This window comes from Oryzias melastigma, linkage group LG5, assembly GCF_002922805.2.
Source record: "Oryzias melastigma strain HK-1 linkage group LG5, ASM292280v2, whole genome shotgun sequence".
NCBI classification, from domain to species: Eukaryota; Metazoa; Chordata; class Actinopteri; order Beloniformes; family Adrianichthyidae; genus Oryzias; species Oryzias melastigma.
This window is the reverse complement of record NC_050516.1, coordinates 34,261,196-34,279,397: the sequence shown is the minus strand read 5'-3', so window position 1 is coordinate 34,279,397 and position 18,202 is coordinate 34,261,196. Positions and strand designations below refer to the sequence as shown.

General features: G+C 33.8%; 2 protein-coding genes across 2 annotated transcripts in view; one reads left to right on the top strand and one right to left on the bottom strand.

Annotated features, from left to right (window-relative positions):
* The first annotated feature begins 1,190 nt into the window (after window positions 1–1,190).
* Window positions 1,191–2,897, top strand: LOC112145696 (green-sensitive opsin). Its single transcript, XM_024271079.2, has 5 exons — window positions 1,191–1,572; window positions 1,636–1,804; window positions 1,879–2,044; window positions 2,141–2,380; window positions 2,758–2,897. The coding sequence occupies exons 1-5, from the start codon at window positions 1,191–1,193 to the stop codon at window positions 2,854–2,856; spliced, it is 1,056 nt and encodes a 351-aa protein (XP_024126847.1). The 3' UTR covers window positions 2,857–2,897.
* Window positions 2,898–8,975: 6,078 nt separating this feature from the next.
* LOC112145614 (synaptoporin) overlaps window positions 8,976–18,202 on the bottom strand; it is a 25,346-nt gene continuing 16,119 nt past the window's right edge. The window contains exons 4-7 of the mRNA XM_036211764.1: window positions 14,844–14,968; window positions 12,334–12,532; window positions 9,562–9,753; window positions 8,976–9,487 (exon numbers count right to left, since the gene is read on the bottom strand). Coding sequence (XP_036067657.1) covers window positions 9,122–9,487; window positions 9,562–9,753; window positions 12,334–12,532; window positions 14,844–14,968 — 882 coding nt within the window. The 3' untranslated portion in view covers window positions 8,976–9,121. The remainder of the gene's footprint in view (window positions 9,488–9,561; window positions 9,754–12,333; window positions 12,533–14,843; window positions 14,969–18,202) is intronic.

Below are 18,202 nucleotides of genomic sequence, written 5' to 3'. Positions count from 1 at the left end.
AGCATAACATAATTATGAATAATAAAAAGGCAAGAAAACATGTTAGCAAAATGCTAAATTAGCATAAATAACATTTTTTTAGGTTAGCTGAAACAGCTAGCATGTAAATGTTAGCCCAACTCCAAAACAGATTAAAAAACTTTAAAAAAAAACACTAAATTAGCCAAAACAGCTAGCATGTAGCTGAAATATTAGCTAAATTCCAAAATAGCCTAAAAAAACGCTGTAAATGCCAAAATAGGCCAAAGAACTAGCATAACATAATTATGAATTATAAAAAGGGAGGAAAACATATTAGCAAAATGCCAAATTAGCCTATATAAATCATTTTTAGATTAGCCAAAACAGCTAGCGTGTAGCTGTAATATTAGGTAAACTCCAAAATAGCCTAAAAAATCTTAATAAATACCAAAATAGTAATGAAGCTTGCAGAATGACAATTTTCAAAACTTTAAAACCGTAACTTTTTAACATAATTATAAATGATAAAATTCCAGAATAAATCAAATTAAATCTTAAATAACTTTCAATATTTTACTCTCCATAAAAATATGTTTTGTCAAAATTATACAAGTAAGAAAGAAAGTGCAAGATAATATCGAGTCATTAACAACAATAAAATAATGGAAAGAATGACCTGGAGGGCCGGATATCATTACCATGCGGCCCCCGGGCCTTGACTTTGACACATGTGTCTTAAATGGTCTCTGTTTCTGATAACATCATTGATAGGTGGTTTATAACAAGCACAGAGTGCCTGTTTGGGCTTCCACTAACTTTATAGTGTCACTCCTTTACTTCAAATTAATTAACTTATCAGTTAATCTGTTGTTGATGTAACACTGGTGCATTTCCACACTCAACAGGAAGCACAAATATTCCCACTTTTTTATTTAATCTTTATTTGGATTTCAAAATAAAACTCTTAGTTATGCATCAGTCGACTGGAGAGGAAAATTTAACATTTAAGGTCATCGCCCTGGCTTGCTATCTGATTCAATTATCAGTTGGACTTGAGCTGTTCACTTCCTCACAATCCGCCAGTAATCTAATTTTGCTAATTTGAGGATAACCCCCCTAAGACGGTATAAATTCCCACGTGGACAAATACTACCTTTGTGAGCTTGTCGATTCTGACACTGCTGAAACTTTGCCTCAGCTGACGCGCCGGGGAGACCGAGCAACCAAAGATGGGCTGGGATGCAGGAGAGCAGAACGGAACCGAGGGACAGAACTTCTACATCCCGATGTCCAACCGGACAGGGATTGTTAGAAGCCCCTACGAGTACCCTCAGTTCTACATGGTCGACCCGATCATGTACAAGATTCTAGCTTTTTATATGTTCTTCCTGATCTGCACTGGAACTCCCATTAATGGCTTGACGTTGTACGTCACGGCGACCAACAAGAAACTCCGCCAACCTCTCAACTTCATCCTGGTGAACCTGGCGGTGGCCGGACTCATCATGTGCGCCTTTGGCTTCACCATCACCCTCAATTCCAGCTTCTATGGCTATTTCGTTCTTGGACCCACCTTCTGTGCCATTGAGGGGTTTATGGCCACACTTGGAGGTAAGGAGAAAAGGTGGAAGATGCTGAATGGTTTCCGTCTTTAATACTTCTCTCTCCCTGCAGGTCAAATTGCTCTGTGGTCGCTGGTTGTTCTGGCCGTTGAGAGGTACATCGTGGTCTGCAAACCCATGGGGAGCTTCAAATTCACTGGAACTCATGCCGGAGCCGGGGTGCTTTTCACCTGGGTGATGGCTCTCTCTTGTGCTGCTCCTCCACTCGTTGGCTGGTCCAGGTATTCACCTGCTTCAAAATCAAAGAAAACTGATGAGCTAATTTCAGAAATTCACTATAGAACGTATTTGACAGGTACATCCCTGAAGGCATGCAATGCTCCTGCGGTCCTGACTACTACACTCTGGCTCCAGGCTTCAACAATGAGTCCTACGTCATGTACATGTTCTGCGTTCACTTCTGCATTCCGGTTTTCCTCATTTTCTTCACGTATGGAAGCCTGGTGTTGACAGTCAAAGCTGTGAGTACTATTATGATTTTTCAATACCAACTAAGTCTAATCTAAAAAATAGAAGAGAAAACAAGTATTGAATAAGTTGTACCTCCATGTCTGCAGGCAGCAGCTCAGCAGCAGGACTCAGCTTCTACCCAGAAGGCAGAGAAGGAAGTGACACGTATGTGTTTGCTGATGGTCCTCGGCTTCCTGGTGGCCTGGGTTCCGTACGCCAGCTTTGCTGCTTGGATTTTCCTGAACAAAGGAGCTTCCTTCACTGCTCTGACCGCCTCCATCCCTGCTTTCTTTGCTAAGAGCTCAGCTTTGTACAACGCTGTCATCTATGTGCTGCTCAACAAACAGGTCGGTTTGATTTTCTTAATGCAAAAACTTTTTCAGAAGAAAATAAAAATCGTCTTATTTTCTGTTTTTCTATGGAAAAACAGATTTAGTTTACAAAAACATTGAAGTGAACTTAGTTCATATCACAAGGATAAATTAATTTATCAAAGACAAAAGTTGCATAAAGAAAAATATCTAGAAAATTGACTAAATACAGGATAAAATAGGATATTAAAATTATATATATTTAATAATAAATTACATAAAATGTTAGTATCTATGTTTTTTTTACTTTTTTCAAGGACTTTGTCTTACTCAGAGTTTTTTTTTATTTTTTATTTTTTGCAGTGCAGATATTTCATGTCTTTTACATGATTCTATTTTGGGTCTTCTTCTAGTTCCGTAACTGCATGCTGGCGGCCATCGGAATGGGCGGCATGGTGGAGGATGAGACCTCAGTGTCAACAAGCAAGACAGAAGTCTCAACCGCAGCTTAAGGACCACATGTCTTAATCACAACAACCTCTTTAAGTCTGACACTTTCATTTAAAAGATTCTTTTGAGATTTTTAAAGAAGCACAAACAAAAAATGTTGAAATTGTACCACATTCTCTGAGGAACTCATTTGTGATGCATTTTCACAGAATTTGCTTCACTATTTGCATTATTTTTATGGATTTTGGGAAAAACAGAAAAAAACTCTGTATTGTGTAGATAATAAATGCATGCATTTAAAAGGAGAGCCGCTGTGATCCTTTGATTTTGTTGGTTTGATCATTTATGAATGGACCAGTTAAAGCACAATAAGAACACGTACAAGTACACAAACATGCTTAATTATAAGCATTTTACTTTATTTTAATTAAACTGTAATAATTCATCCAATGTTTCTTTTAAAATTGTAATACAGACAATTTTTAGGCCTATTTTTGAACATAAAGACTGTAAAACTTTCAAAAATAAACAATCCGATAAATGAAAAAAAAATAACAATAAATTAGATTTTAAAATGTCATAAATAAGAAAAAAAATGAACAAATAATTTTTTTACTGTTAATAACTATTTAGTTGAAATTAAATAGATTAAAAGTAAAGTTTTATATCTTAAATGGTTGCTAAAGTATATGTTGACAAGATAATTTAAGGACTTTAAGTTAAATTCTTCCATGATTACATATTTTAGGTTGAAATTTTTGCCTATGTGAGTTTAAATTTTTCGATAAATAAATGAAAATTTGAACGAAGATTATGTCTCACTCTGGTTTTAAATAAAGGTTGCTGGACAGACAAAAGTGCAGAGTGCCACTACATAAAGTTTAATAAAAAAATCACATATTCTTAAAGCTCTTTTTGGTTATTATTTTGTAAAATATGTGAATAAAGTTTTGAGAGTAAAGTGTCGACCTTAACGTACTTGGTTTTTCACTGCAGTAACTTTGCTATGAGTTTTACTGCCAAAAATTTCATGTTTTTTTTATTTATTTTCCAAAATTAAAATTTGATGGCTTGATTGCTCTTAGAATCTGGATGCATTTCAGTCGTCCTTTGACCATGAACGATGTAAAGGGTTTATTTCAACCAGGGGTCTGCAACCTGCAGCTTCTGAGCCACATGTGGCTCTTTATCCCTCCTCTTTGGTTTAAATAAAATGTTTTAAACATTTTAAGTAACTGTTAGGGATGTTCACAGAAGTAAAAGGGGTTTCCTAGCATACGCTCTAAATTCAGGGGTGTCAAACTCAGTCGCACAAAATCCAAAATACACTTAAGGTCGAACAGGATAAACATTTATTGGAGACTCTAAAACTGCGTTTTTAAAACTTAAAAGCTGTAACTTTTTATCATAATTATGAACTAGATATGTAGCATTATATGTGGAAATTCTAGTGTGAATGCTGTAAGCTGAATTTAGCCACTGAAGATGCTAATGCTGATAGCTGAAGATTCTGACCCTGATAGCTAAAAACGCTAAAGCTAATAGCTGAAATTACTAAAGTTAATAGCTGAAAAGACTGAAGCTGATAGCCAGCTAAAATATCAGCTGCATCCCAAATGAGCCTTAAAAAAAAGAAAAAAAAAAACGTAGGTTAGCCAAAACAGCTAGCATAGCTGAAAAAATAGCTTCAAAATAGCCTAAAAAACGGGAAAAAGAATGAATGAATGAATAAATAAAATCCTAAGTTATCCAAAACAGCTAAAATTAAAAAAAAAAAAAATCTAAACTCTAATATATATATATATATTTAAAACGGATAAAAACCTTAAGTAGCCAAAACAACTAACATGTAGCAGACATATTAGCTAAACACCAAAATAGCCCAAAAAATATTAATAAACACCAAAATAATCCAAAAAGCTAGCAGAATGCTAATTTTTAAAATGTTAAAATTATAACTTTTTAACATAACTATGAATAATAAAAATACAGGAATATTATTTAAGAATAAATCAACCTTAAATAATTTTCAATATTTTACTCTAGGTAAAAATAAATTTTGTCAAAATTATACAAGTTAGAAATAAGTGCAAGGTAACATCAGTCCATTAATAACAATAAAATAAAATGATCTTAAATAAAATGATTACCCAGAGGGCCGATTCCACGTATTAGACGGTCCTTCGACACCCTCCTAAAGTAAACTTAACACACGGTTCTTTCATTAACCCACGCCTTATATATAGAAAATGTTTCCAATAATTGGAAATAAGCAAAAAGAAAGGAAATAACAGCAAAAATAAATCTACTATTCAAATCTTTTGTCGGTAAATCTGTGAGACCTGCAGCTCAGAGAGATGGTGTACACCGCCCTCTGCTGGTAGCTCTGAGAACACAAAAGAACATGATCTGCTGCAGAAGGTCCATATAAAAAATAAGCTGTTTTATACTTCTGCAGGAAACCAACAAAACCTTCTACACACTTGTCTAAAACAAATTGTAGCTTAACGGGGTGTAATTACTTTCAAAGCAGCACTTTTCACTACCTGATAGACCATCTATCTCATCTCAGCCCCTCGATTTAAGCAGATAACCCGACCCTAATTGTCATGCTGTGGGCACACACACTGTAATTTTCTTCAAAGAGCCAGCTCTGGGCACCTGCATGTGCTTAGTGTCTCTGTCAGGGGGCCGGCTCAGGCCAGCATCACTTCGTTTTGTTCCGACTGCTCGGATCAGATGGGACGCGCTTTAATAACACGCTCGGGGAAGAGACGATTGTATTTGGAGGCAAACGTTCACTTAAAGTGGGGAATCATTTGTGTGGTGCAAAAGTGTTGAATTTCAAATGCTGATGAACGAGGACAGAAACAAGCAGAATTTCACGTCCTTTTCAATCTGGGTTCAAAGAACCTCAACCTGTTTGAGACTTTTACTTTTATAACACTCTTTTTACTATATTAGGAACATTTACTAAATAATTAAACTTCATTTTACCAGATTTTGTTTCGTTAAAAGAAAAAAATGGTTAAAAAAAACAGATTTCTTTTTTTATATTCTAGTGCTTTTTATTTTTACTGTCTTTGAAAATTTCTGAAATGTGAGAAAGTCAAAGTGACCTGATCCACATATAACTTTACATTTTATTTAAATGTTCATATTTTATTTTAAAAAGTCACAAAAAAAGGGAGAAATGTTTTGTGTAGTTTGCTCAGGATATTCAAGATAATCTACAAAAAAATTAATTTAGAGGGATTATTTATTCATTTATTTTTGTTTTATCCTATAAAAGAAAAAAATCAAAATAAATATAAAATAAAACTTCATTTTTGACTAACAACTAGGTTTTCTGCTCAGGGAAAGATGATTTTTTGACCAAAAATAAAATAAAAAAAATTTAAAAATAAAAAACATGACTTTTTTTGACCAAAAAAATAAAAAAAAAAAAAAAAAAAAGATTTTTTCCCTCATTTTTTGTTGGTCATTCTGTGTTTGACAGAACGTCAGAGTTGCAGTGGATTGCATGTGTCGCTGGTCAACTGTTGCACTTACTTTAAGGTAGTTTCAGGGTCATTTATTATTAATTTAAACCAAACTAAAGTCATTACTTTGCAGAAACGCTACGATTTTTAAACAAATGAAACTTCTCAACCATTATTTTAGAACACAGTTACGTTTATATAAACATTTTTTTTGACATTTATGTCTCATAAAGCAAAAACTTTGAACATATTAAAGCCTGCTGAGACAAAAACAATTAAAAAAAAACCCAAAATGTACAATTTTCAGCCTAAAATCTTCAAGCCACAGATATTAGTATTCATTATTTTACAGCGATGTGTCTTAACACATGAAATATACGAGAACATTGTTGAAAACACGCAGCCAGAGCCAGTAAGTCAGGATGCTAAGAGGTTTTAGGTGTTAGTGTTGTTTTAACAGTCTTAAGCAGGATAAGGAGTTATCCCTTTTGGCGCTGCAGTCTGTGGCTCCTCCAGCATAATCAACATTTAGTAACATTTCCCTACATTCCATGTGTTTTATCAAATATATTTTAGCTATAGCAAATAAGAAACAAAGATGTATTTATTCCACAGAAGACACACTCACTTTAAATTAGAATGCAGGAGAAAAAAAAAATCTAGAGACAAACACAAGCAAAATAAACATTTCCATTTTTTAAGAGCAAAAACACTTAAAATTAATACAGAGCAAACACTTTTCCATCAATTTGGAAATTACAATGAAATTATAAACTTTTGTTGAAAGTTACATTCATCATGTATTTATCATCACAGATTTTTATGAATCTAAAATGTCAAAAAGAGGCGCAAAAGTCACAAAACTATCAGGAAACTCACCAACAACAAGTTAACAATTCAGTCAAATGTGAAAAAGTTTATCAAGATTTCCTTTACTAATACGTCAATTTTCACATGACACAATTTCAACTACAAAAAGTCATAAAATGTGATTTATTTGATCTATGGAACTAAAATGATGTGTAAACTTTTACTTTCAGATCCAAGTTGCTAAAAAACATGGCAAACAATTTAATGATTCACTGAAATATTCTTTATACGCTTTTACTTCAAAGTTTAATAGCAATCTATTGGCAAAAAAGTAAAAAATTGCCAAAATTTATAATTGTTTCTGGAATTAATTAAATGGTTTTCCTTCTTCATTGTTTATGATAGTCAATCAAAACTCTTCACTCAAAATACAAATTACCCAAAAATGTTGAATTAAAAAAATCCACTCTGATGAAATAGTGTTTTTAACATGTCCTTGTAACATTTTTCTCATTGAGGACAAATGTTAAGAAATAAGCTGAAAATGTCTGAGTATTTCTTTATTCAAATCTTTGTGAATCGGATGATAAATTACTGTTGGTGAAAGAGTTTGTAGATGAAGCAGCTGCTAAAGTTTGAGAGGCAAACGCTTCCTGCTCAGCTCCATTCTGATGCGTTTGTCTGCAGACAAATAGATCCATGAACGTCTTTGTTTCCCTCGTCTGAGCTGGAATCTGGATCAAGTTAGTCTAGTGAGACCGAAAAAGATGTTTTTGCTGTTGAATTTTTTTTTTTTTTTTTTACACCAAATTTTTTTCCATTGAATTTCTGGGCCTTCGAAAATCAAGGGTTCCAAAAACAATTCAGAAAGAAAATTCAAAGGTTAAAACGTTTCAAAAACAAAATTCAAAGGTTTAAAAAAAAATAAAAATAATAAAATTTGAAGGTTTAAAAAATTAGATTGAGAATTCAAAGGTTAAAAAAAAAATCAGAAAAAAATCCAAAATTAAAAAAAAAAATCAGAAATAAAATTCATAGGTTTAAAAAATTCAGAAATAAAATATAAAGTTGAAAAAAAATTAATTTAAAATGTAAAACATTCACCAAAAAAATTTAAGGTTTAAAAATTTTAGACATAAAATTCAAAGATTAAAAAAAAAAATTCAGACAGAAAATTCAAATATTTTAAAAATTCTAAAATAAAATTCAAAAGTATAAAAAAATCAGAAAGAAAAGTCAAAGGTTTAAAAAATTTCAAAAGGAAATTTTAAAGGTTTAAAAAATTCAGAAAAAAATCCAAAACTAAACAAAAATCAGAAATAAAAGTCAAACGTTGAAAAAATTCTGAAATAAAATTCAAAGATTTTAAAACTCTGAAATAAAATTAAAAAGTAAAAAAAAATCTGAAATAAAACTCAAAGGTTTAAAAAATTTCCAAAAGAAAATTCAAAGGTTTTAAAAATTCTGAAAAAACTCCAAAAGTAAAAAAAGAAACAGAAATAAAATTCAAAGGTTTAAAAATTCAGACAGAAAATTCAAAAGTTTAAAAAAATTCAGAAATAAAATTCAAAGGTTTTATAAATTTAGAAAGACTATTCAGAGGTTTAAACATTTTCGAGTTGACGGGCAGAAAAGCTTCCGAAGTGCGGCTGTAGCTCCAACATTGCTCTCCATTTTTGCTGTATTGACGATGTTAGCTTGGGTTTGTGGGGAGCTGTAAGCTAGTGGGGGAGAGTGTAAACAGATGGATGGATTATTCTATGTCAACTACAAATCAAAAGTGGATTTATAATGAACTCTTGCCGCTCTGCAGAAACTATGTCCAATAAAACGACAGATTTTTACGTTTTTGCCAAAAACGACATAATTATAATTAAAACCACTCAAAGGATGATCAGATGAGAACTTAAATGTAAATGTATGATGTTAAATGTTCATGTGCTTTTGTTTTAACTGTGGGTAATATTTCATACTTTACTGGTAACATTCGCCTTCATAAATGCTCATTAGCTTCATTTAGCGCTTACGTTTCTGGTCAAATGTCATTGACGAAGATCCTGGGCCCTCGAGAACCCCCCTGGTTTTCGTTCATGAAGGTTCTGCCGAGGTACGTTTGTGGTAAACTGAGGTTACCTTGTGACTGGTTGACACTCGCCTGCCTGTGAACCTGCTTCGTAAAATCCCCGTTCGACGGACTGAGAGCGTCTTGCAGCGACGGGCCAAAGCTCTCCTCTGGCTGCTCGAAGCTGCTCTCGCTGTAGAGTCGCTGTCGCATCTCGCTGGAGCGTTTCCCAGAAGCACTCCTGATGGGGTACCTCTGACCCGTCTTGTACCAACCCGTCTCCTTAAACACAAACCAAATATTCCCAGACCAGAGGATGACGTTAACAAAACCAAAAACCTGGAGGTGAAAGAGACGGGGGTTAGTGGTTTCCTGTCTGCACAGATCCAGCCTTTTCCTGACTGAGAACGTACAGCAGACGTGTTGAGGCGAGACCAGACCGGCTCCTGTGCGGCAGAACACGTGTTTTTAGGAGCTCTACAAGCAGAGATGAGCAGAAGCACCTGGGTCGGGCTTGTTGATGCTTTCAAGTCGGCAAGAGTTTTGGCCCAGAAGCAGCTGCTGACCATCCACAGGAGGGAGAAGAGGACGGTGACGAAAAAATCCTGAAGGAAACAAGCAGACAGAAGAGGAAAAAGTCAGAATTTATGGTTTGTTAAATGTTCTCCTCCATGAAATGAAAGAAAAAGGCATTTTCATTTCTTCAAGAAACTGATTTCCCTTTTTTATTTAGGAATTTCCTTGCATTTTTGCTATGTCCCACAAATGTATGACTTCATGTTTTTCAAAAAAACAAAATAAAAGCGTTAAGCTTTAAAAAAAAATCACAGTAAAGTAAAAAAAAAGTAAAATAACTTATCACTCTGTGAGCCTTCATAGCACAGCAACCATAGTGGTTCAATAATAAACATTTTTAGTTTTACAAACTTAGATTTATGAATTTCTGGCTAAGAAGCACCACAAACATTTAAAAATATATATTTTTTCCCTTCATTCCTGACATTACACCGCCTACCACTAGATTTGTTCCATCAAGATGATCTTATGTGATACAGGAAGTCTTTTATTTTGAAAGGAAGTCTTGTAAATCTCAGTTAAAAATTATAAATTGTTTCTTTTTTGGGTTAAAAAAAATCTATTTTCTCTTTTTAATTTATACCCAAAATATAGTTTATTTATATTTCTCATAAAAATAACAAAAACATAAATAAAAAGTTTTATTTTTTTAAAGGATCTGTGGATCCTTACGGTTGTGGTCAGTGAGGAATCGACCCAAATGACTCTATAAAGATCCTTACATAAGATTAAATTCTGCACTGACTTCACTTTTTTAAGTAGAGTTGATGTACTGCCATTTATTTCTCATTCAAATGGATTTTTAATGAATTTAGAAATGACAAAATGAACATTTTTATATTTATTTTGAATTTTTTGAATTTCAAAAACTAAATTATTCACAAAAAATTAGAAAAATTGTGTAAGAATGTTTATAATTTCTTAAAACTGTTTAATTTGTTGGTTTATGGTTTTCTTCGTGGTATTTCAAGATGTCCATAAAAAGCATCCTCTGGTGTTTGATCAGGAGTCTTTTTTTTAAACACTTTTCAGTCTTTTTTGGACGTTTTTCAAACTCCTGTTTATTTGTAAATAAACCTCTTTGTTTTGTTCGTCTGTCTGTGGAAAAATAATTACCAGCTATGTTTTCTCACCCAGAATTTGCTAGTAAAATACACTACTTTAGTCAAACAATTTACATTTTTTCTTACTTTTATTTATTTTCTTTTATTTCTTTATTTGTATTATTTTGATTGATTTTGGCAATTGCTGCTACCCAAAAAGAACAAACAAAAATTGTCAAATTAATTTTAAAAACTCAAAACAAAATTGTTTCTTTGGTTCTCCAGAGTAAAACCTTCAACATGGGAGCTCCAGTGTTTATGTTCTTCGATTTACTGACAGTTTAATTATCGTTAAGTTACAACATGTTCAAGATGTGTTTAAGCGTCACCTACGAAGCCTCGGGTGTTAAAGGGTCAAAGAAAACTAAAATTATTATTAAAAAAAGTCATTTTCAGTGAACAGTAAAATGTGGAACCAGAAGTGAGAAACATTCTGGTTCTGTTGGATTCAAGGTTGAAGACTAGCAGTTAATCAGGGATCCATCCTATAACAATCTTGAAATATATTCTTAGATAGTAACGATAATAGTAAATATTTAGTGCACATTTGTTTTAAGAAAGTTCAGATGCCTCAACTTTAGAAAAACATTACCTAAGCAAACGAGAACCTTCTCTGACAGTACCGGTTTAGAAAACAAATTAAAAACAAGTTAGAGGAAAATGTAACTTCTCTGTCTGCTGTAGGAATCTCTGCAACAGAAATGTTAAATTTACTGTGGAAAATGTTTTTTGTTAAATCTTCTAAAAGCCAATTTAAAAAAATATGAAAATGTCTTCAATAAATTCTATTTTCCTTGTTTTGTTCTATGATTCAATGTAATGAGACAGTAAACTACACACGTTTTAATGAAACCTGAAAAAATAAGGGATGATTTCGAACTGTCCTGTGGTTGTTGAAGTCTCAACTGTTATGAACCCAACTTTTATAGATAATAACATTTTAGAAAAGGTTTTTTTTTCAGAAGTAATTTAAAAGTAATATAAATGTGCTTAAAGTTTCTCTCCAATCATCTTTGATTGGTTAAAAGCATCATGTATTAGCATTAGCGTGCTAAAGCACGCTAAAGCGTGCTAGTTTATCTATTTTCTGGGACATAGTTTCTGCAGAGCGGCATCAGTTCATTTGTATCTCTGAGTTGTGGGTTGTGTTGGTGCAGAGCAACCCCGCCCCTCTTCTCCTACTGGTTGCTGAGAGCTCAGAGCTTCTTTTTCAGAGAATATTATGTTTAATTGTCTTTATACGTGTCCCCATCACCCAAAAAATGCCACAAGAACATGTCAAAAACTCAATTTTCATTGGAGTGGATCTTTGACAGAAACATTATTTGCAGACAAACCCCAACGCTGCATGTGCAGCTCAAATTCATCATGTGAAATTGTTTGAAAATGTCATTAGAAAAACAAAAAAAGGTGTTAAAGTGACAACAAACCCCACTGAGACGGAGGAAGCTACCGGTAAGAAGATTTCATTCAACACTTAATGTTTTAGCAGGAAAACTCACGAACCACATGAGGTCCTCTGTTGTTCTTCAAGTACTTGTTCTGGTAGAAGATGTAAACGACCGTCGCCAGGAGAGAGTACAAAAAGGCAAAAACACCCACAGTCAAAAAGAACTCAGCAGCTGTGGAGAAGTCACCATCCAGAAAAACGACTTCCTCAGAGTTTCCGTCACACAGGGGAGCCTTGAAGTGCACTTGGTGTAATCTACAAAACAAAAACAGACGGCTTACAGACGATGATGAAACCTGTTTTTAGACAGGAACTAAATGAACAATTGTGACAAAATATATGTTTTTGGAGGGTAAAATATTGAAAATTATTTTAGAGTTAAGTTGATTTATTCTGGAATAATATTCCTGCCTTTTTGTTATTCGTATTTATGTTAAAAGGTTACAGATTTAAAGTTTTTTAAATTGGCATTCTTCTAGCTTTTTGGACTATTTTGGGCATATACTAAGATTTTTAAGACTATTTTGGGGTTTAGCTAATATTTCAGCTACATGCTAGCTGTTTTGGCTAATTTTGGCTTTTTTCAGTTTTTTAGGCTATTTTGAAGTTTAGCTTTTTTTTCAGCTACATGCTAGCTGTTTTGGCTAATTTAGGCCATTTTTCAGTTTTTTTAGACCGTTTTGAAGTTTAGCTATTTTTTCAGCTGCATGCTAGAACATGCCAGCTACTTTGGTTAATTTAGATTTTTTAAAAACGTTTTTCAGGCTGTTTAGGAGTTAGGCGTATATTTCAGCTTCATGCTAGCTGTTTTGGATAATTTAGGCTTTTTTCAGTTTTTTAGGCTATTTTGAAGTTTAGCTATTTTTTAGCTGTGTGCTAGTACATGCTAGCTGGTTTGGCTAATTTAGGATTTTTTTCAGTTTTTTTTAGTTATTTTGAAGTTTAGCTATTTTTTCAGCTACATGCTAGCTGTTTGGTCTAATTTGGACCTTTTTTTTTCCTCGTTTTTTAGGCTGTTTTGGAGTTAAGCGTATATTTCAGCTACATGCTTGAGGTTTTGGCTAACCCAATGTAACTAACTTCCTGGTTCTTTTATTTTGGAAGTTGTGTGGCCCTTTGAGGTTCCTGTAGAGACAGGAAATGCGTTTAGCAAGAGCTCTTTGTAAAATAAAGATTGGATAAAAAAAAAAAAAAGAGAAACGGCGAGCAGTACCGCCATGTGGCGGTGTCTTTGTCCTGTGTTGTTTTCATTATTTCGACATGACAAATAAGCGAACCTCCCCATCGCTCGGTTACACTGGTGGCAGCGGTGGGATGGAGCGCGCGCTGTCACGCTACCAGGACTTTATTATGATGTGAAATACATGGTTATGTTGTGTGGCACAATAAACCTGTTTGTTTTTTCTGTTTGTTTGTTTTCCTTCATAACAGCGGCTGTTTGTGATGTATAATATCTTGTTATTTTACAAGCAATGTTGTATTTTTCTTTACCCCATTTTGTTGTTGCTGTTGTGGTCAGGCAGTTTGCCTGTAGGTTAAAAGAACTCATTTGGTTTCCTGTTACTGTAGAAACAGGGACATTTCTTGTTGAAAGGGTGGATGTATGTAACTAACTTCCTGGTTATTTTATTTTGGAAGCTCTGTGGCCCTTCGGGGTTCCTGTAGAGACAGTTCAGCTAAAGCTCTTTGTAAAATAAAGATGGATTAAAAAAAATCAAGAAACGGTGAGCAGAACCAGCACATAGCAGAGTCTTTATTGTTGTTTTTGTATTACTTTGGCGTGACAGATAAGCTAACCTCCCCATCACTCAGATACATTATTTTTTTGTTTGGTTTTGAGGCTAATTTGGTATTCAACTAATATTTGAACAGACTGTTAGCTTCAGCTTTTTCAGCTTCAGCGTTTTTAGATATCAATTTCAGCATCTTCTGTGGCCAAAATTATCTAATTCATAATTATGTTAAAAAGTTATGGTTTTAAAGTTTTAAAAATGCAGTTTTAGTGTGTTCAATAAATTTTGGCCTGCGACCTGAGGTGTGTTTTGGATTTTGTGCGATTGAGTTTGACACCCCTGTTTTAATTAATCAGTAATACTTTAATAGGTACAAAGGTGGGGGGTGGAGGTCTGTCACCATGGGTAGAGGATTATCAGCTGATGAATAAATGATCATACAAAAAGCAATCTAAAACAAACTAAAACAGGAATAATTGTGATTTCTATTTATTTTAATAACTGGAACCCCCCAGCCTCCAATTAAATCAAATACCTCCAGTGTTCTGCTCATTGTGAATTGCAGACAGACGTTTCTGGCCAAAACACACACACACGAAAAAGCGCTGTACTAAAAATGTCACAACTGTGAGGATTGCGAGTACATTTGTGTCAAGCACTGAAGGGAAATATGTAAAGAAGCTGGGCATGTCGAACTGGGTCGTGTTCCTGCTCTGTTGTCCAGCAGCCTCATTTTAAAAAAGGGTTCGTTTCAACACCAATCCTCACAAGTCTATTTATAAAATCAAAGGTAGTGGAGCATGCATTTATCAATCAATGCAATACTGATGTACCTGAATGGATACGCGAAGTCAACATTGATGCTCAGGTTGCTCTGCTTCCTGCCTGCACAGTCCACCTTAACCTGGAGATGACCAGAGTACCCCCCACATGTTGCAAATGCACAAATGGCAAATATCTAGAAAGGACAAAATTGGGACACAACGGATTCTTTATGCATCAAATAATTGTGCGGAGACATCTCTCTGCATAATGGATGAACGTCAATAACCTACATGTCTGATTATGAGGGTTTATAACTGGTCTGAAGACAAAACATAAATAATTCAAAGGTAGGAAGATAACTAACGGAGCTGCTTTCTGTGCACCAGAGGGAGGCCACGGCGGCACACTGGGATTCGGCTGGCATGTGTGACAGCTTCTCCTCAAGTCTAGCAGCAGCTGGTTTGACAGATTTCTATGTTTACACATTTTTAAAAGAATAAAGCTTTTTTAAAAAGTCATATATCTGTTTAATGACACTGTTTCTTCACAACTGTTTTTGTCAAATTTTAATTAATTTAAATTTCAGAAGCAGCAAAAAAAAAACTGCAGAGAGAAAAACCAAAGAAAAAAAGAGGAACTTACCGGCGCAAAAATAACCATACACATTTAAAGATCACAAAGCTAACTCCACAGCGTGCTGTAATCGGGTTGAGATGTAACTGATGTGGACGGGAGAACCAGAGCAGCTCTGAGAGCAGAGGGGAGGGCCAACAGGACGTGGACTGCAAGGAGGAGTCCGAGATTCTCTTGAGCTCTAAAAGCACCCTTACTCACCAAATCCAACTGGATTGCTTCACAAAAGAAGAGGAACATACTGTTTCCTTAATCCAAAGAATAAAAAATAAAAAAGGAAATCAACATATTCCAACATGAAACACAAGAAGTATGTGGGGCAACATGTCGTGACATCATTTAGGTTAACTGACTGATGTGAACACTTGATAATACATTTGTTTTATCTTATTTAACAGTTTTCTAAAAGCTTAAGATGTAGAAAAGACATTAAAACAGTTCTTATGATTGGGGCGGTTGTTTCTAGGAAAAACTTTAAGAGCAATATATGAATGCAAAAGCAGCTTTTACAGTATATAATTAAAAATATCACACATTTGTTGATTAATAAAATGTATAAACACGCACCTGTTATTTTCTAGAAGCTGAAAGCTTTTTTATTAAAAAAAGTATCTTGCTGCCCTCTGTTGGTAGATCCTGTGTATTGCAGGGAACAGTTTCAACATAAATAAAAAGCTGAAGTAAAATTAGAGTTTAAATTTAAATGAATCAAATTTATGTTTACTCTAAATAGTATTGAAATACAATAATTTTAAAAATAAAACAGAACAATAATTATTTACAAGATATGCTTTAAAATGTTGGTTTTCATATCTTTTTTCGTTTATTGAATTATCATGAAATGATTAATTTAGATTGAAGTCTTTAAAAAATGACAGAAAAGTAAAATATAGACATTTTAGGCAAACAATAAAGTAAAAATTACAATAATTCATATTTATATGTGAATAAAGTTTGAAAAAAGTCATGACATGTTTTTTTAATGGAAAATTAGAAATGGTTTCTCTCTTTTGGTGATGTTTGTGAAATTACATTTTAATTATTTGATGGAAACTATCAGACAGAAAGAAATCCTGATGTCTATCAATACAAATGACAAAAGTTGAACACATATAAATACAAAAAAATATGAAAACATAAATATATATTTGTACTCATTTGTGAACAGCTCACAAAAAAATTCTGTAAATTTGAAAATGACAAAAGGTCCTAAAAACATCTGAACTATCGGCAAAATTCTGAAAGCCTGTGTTTCATCAGATAACTTTAAAATTCAGCTCAGCTTGAACTGTGCAAGAAAATAAACTGTGGTCGGACTGCAAGCTTAAAAAGTAGCTATTTAGAAGAATGAGCGGAGACATTTTTCTTATTTTAACTGAGTTAATCTGGAACATTAAAACTTCTGAAATATTTCAAATCATCTTGAATTGATGTGTTAGACTATTATATACATTTAGCAAATATTTGCTTTGAGTGGTTTTAACTTCTCTATTTTTAATCATCTTGCTTGACGTTGTGTATCATGAAACTGGAGCCGAGCCCCAGCTGAACGCTGTGAGAAGCTGATATAAAGCAGGAACTTGAAGAAGCCGATGTCAACCCTCCTGTACAGGAAGATCGAGAATCTGATAGTGATAGTAAAAAACAGTTAGCAGCGGTTTCTAAATAAAAGCTTTCCAGCAGACTGGAATTGAGACTGGTTTGAACTCTGTTTTTAGAGGAGACGGGGAAATGACATTCCTAATTTTAACCAAAAAAAAAAAAACCTACCACGAAATTGCCAGTTAATGAGGTACAATATAGCAAAATCTGACACATGATGACAGATCAGATTGAATACTTCAAAAAATGTCCTAAAATCTCAAGTGACAGATTCCCAATCCCAAAGAGTAAAAGCAGATGACATGATGAGTATTTTAATAGCCGTTATGAGTGAGCTGGAGGCTGACAGAAACATTAAATCTGTGTAAAAATAGAAGCTGATGTGGGAGTCCTGATGAGAAGAGACGTGTGAACCCCAGTGTGGTGTGGGTCAAGAAACTTCCTTGCCTTTGTAATTCCGAGAGGCTACAATAACTAGAAAAGTTGCATTACCTGTGATAATGCTAGTGTGAAGATGCTAAAGCTATTTGCTGAAAATGCAGAAGAAATTTACTGTAATTGCTAAACATATTTGCTGAAAAGGGTAATGCTATTGCATAATGCTAAAGGACTTAAAGTTGCAGAAATTGTAGAAAGTGTACAAATAATTTGAAGAATATCTTGAAAAATTGAAAACAATGTAAAAACGCGTAAAAGGTATGAACATGGAACTAACCCAAAACCTAAATAGATCCCAAAATAGCCAAAAATGTTAGCAAATTGCTAAAATGTTAGCTTAACTCAAAACTAGCCCAAAAAACCTCAGTAGATGCCAAATTAGCCAGGAAGCTAGCACATTGCTAAAATGTTAGCTTAACTAAAATTAGCCCCAAAACGTCAGTAGTTGCTAAATTAGCCAAAAAAGCTAACACATTGCTAAAATGTTAGCTTAACTAAAATTAGCCCCAAAGCATCAGTAGTTGCTAAATTAGCCCAAAAAGCTAACACATTGTTAAAATGTTAGCTTAACTCAAATTTTGCCCAAAAACCTCAGTAAATGTCAAATTAGCCAAAAAGCTAACACATTGCTATGTTAGCTTAACTAAAATTAGCCCAAAAAACCTCAGTTGTTGATAAATTAGCCAAATAAGCTAACCCGTGGTAAAATGTTAGCTTAACTCAAATTTAGCCCTAAAAAACCTCAGTAGATACA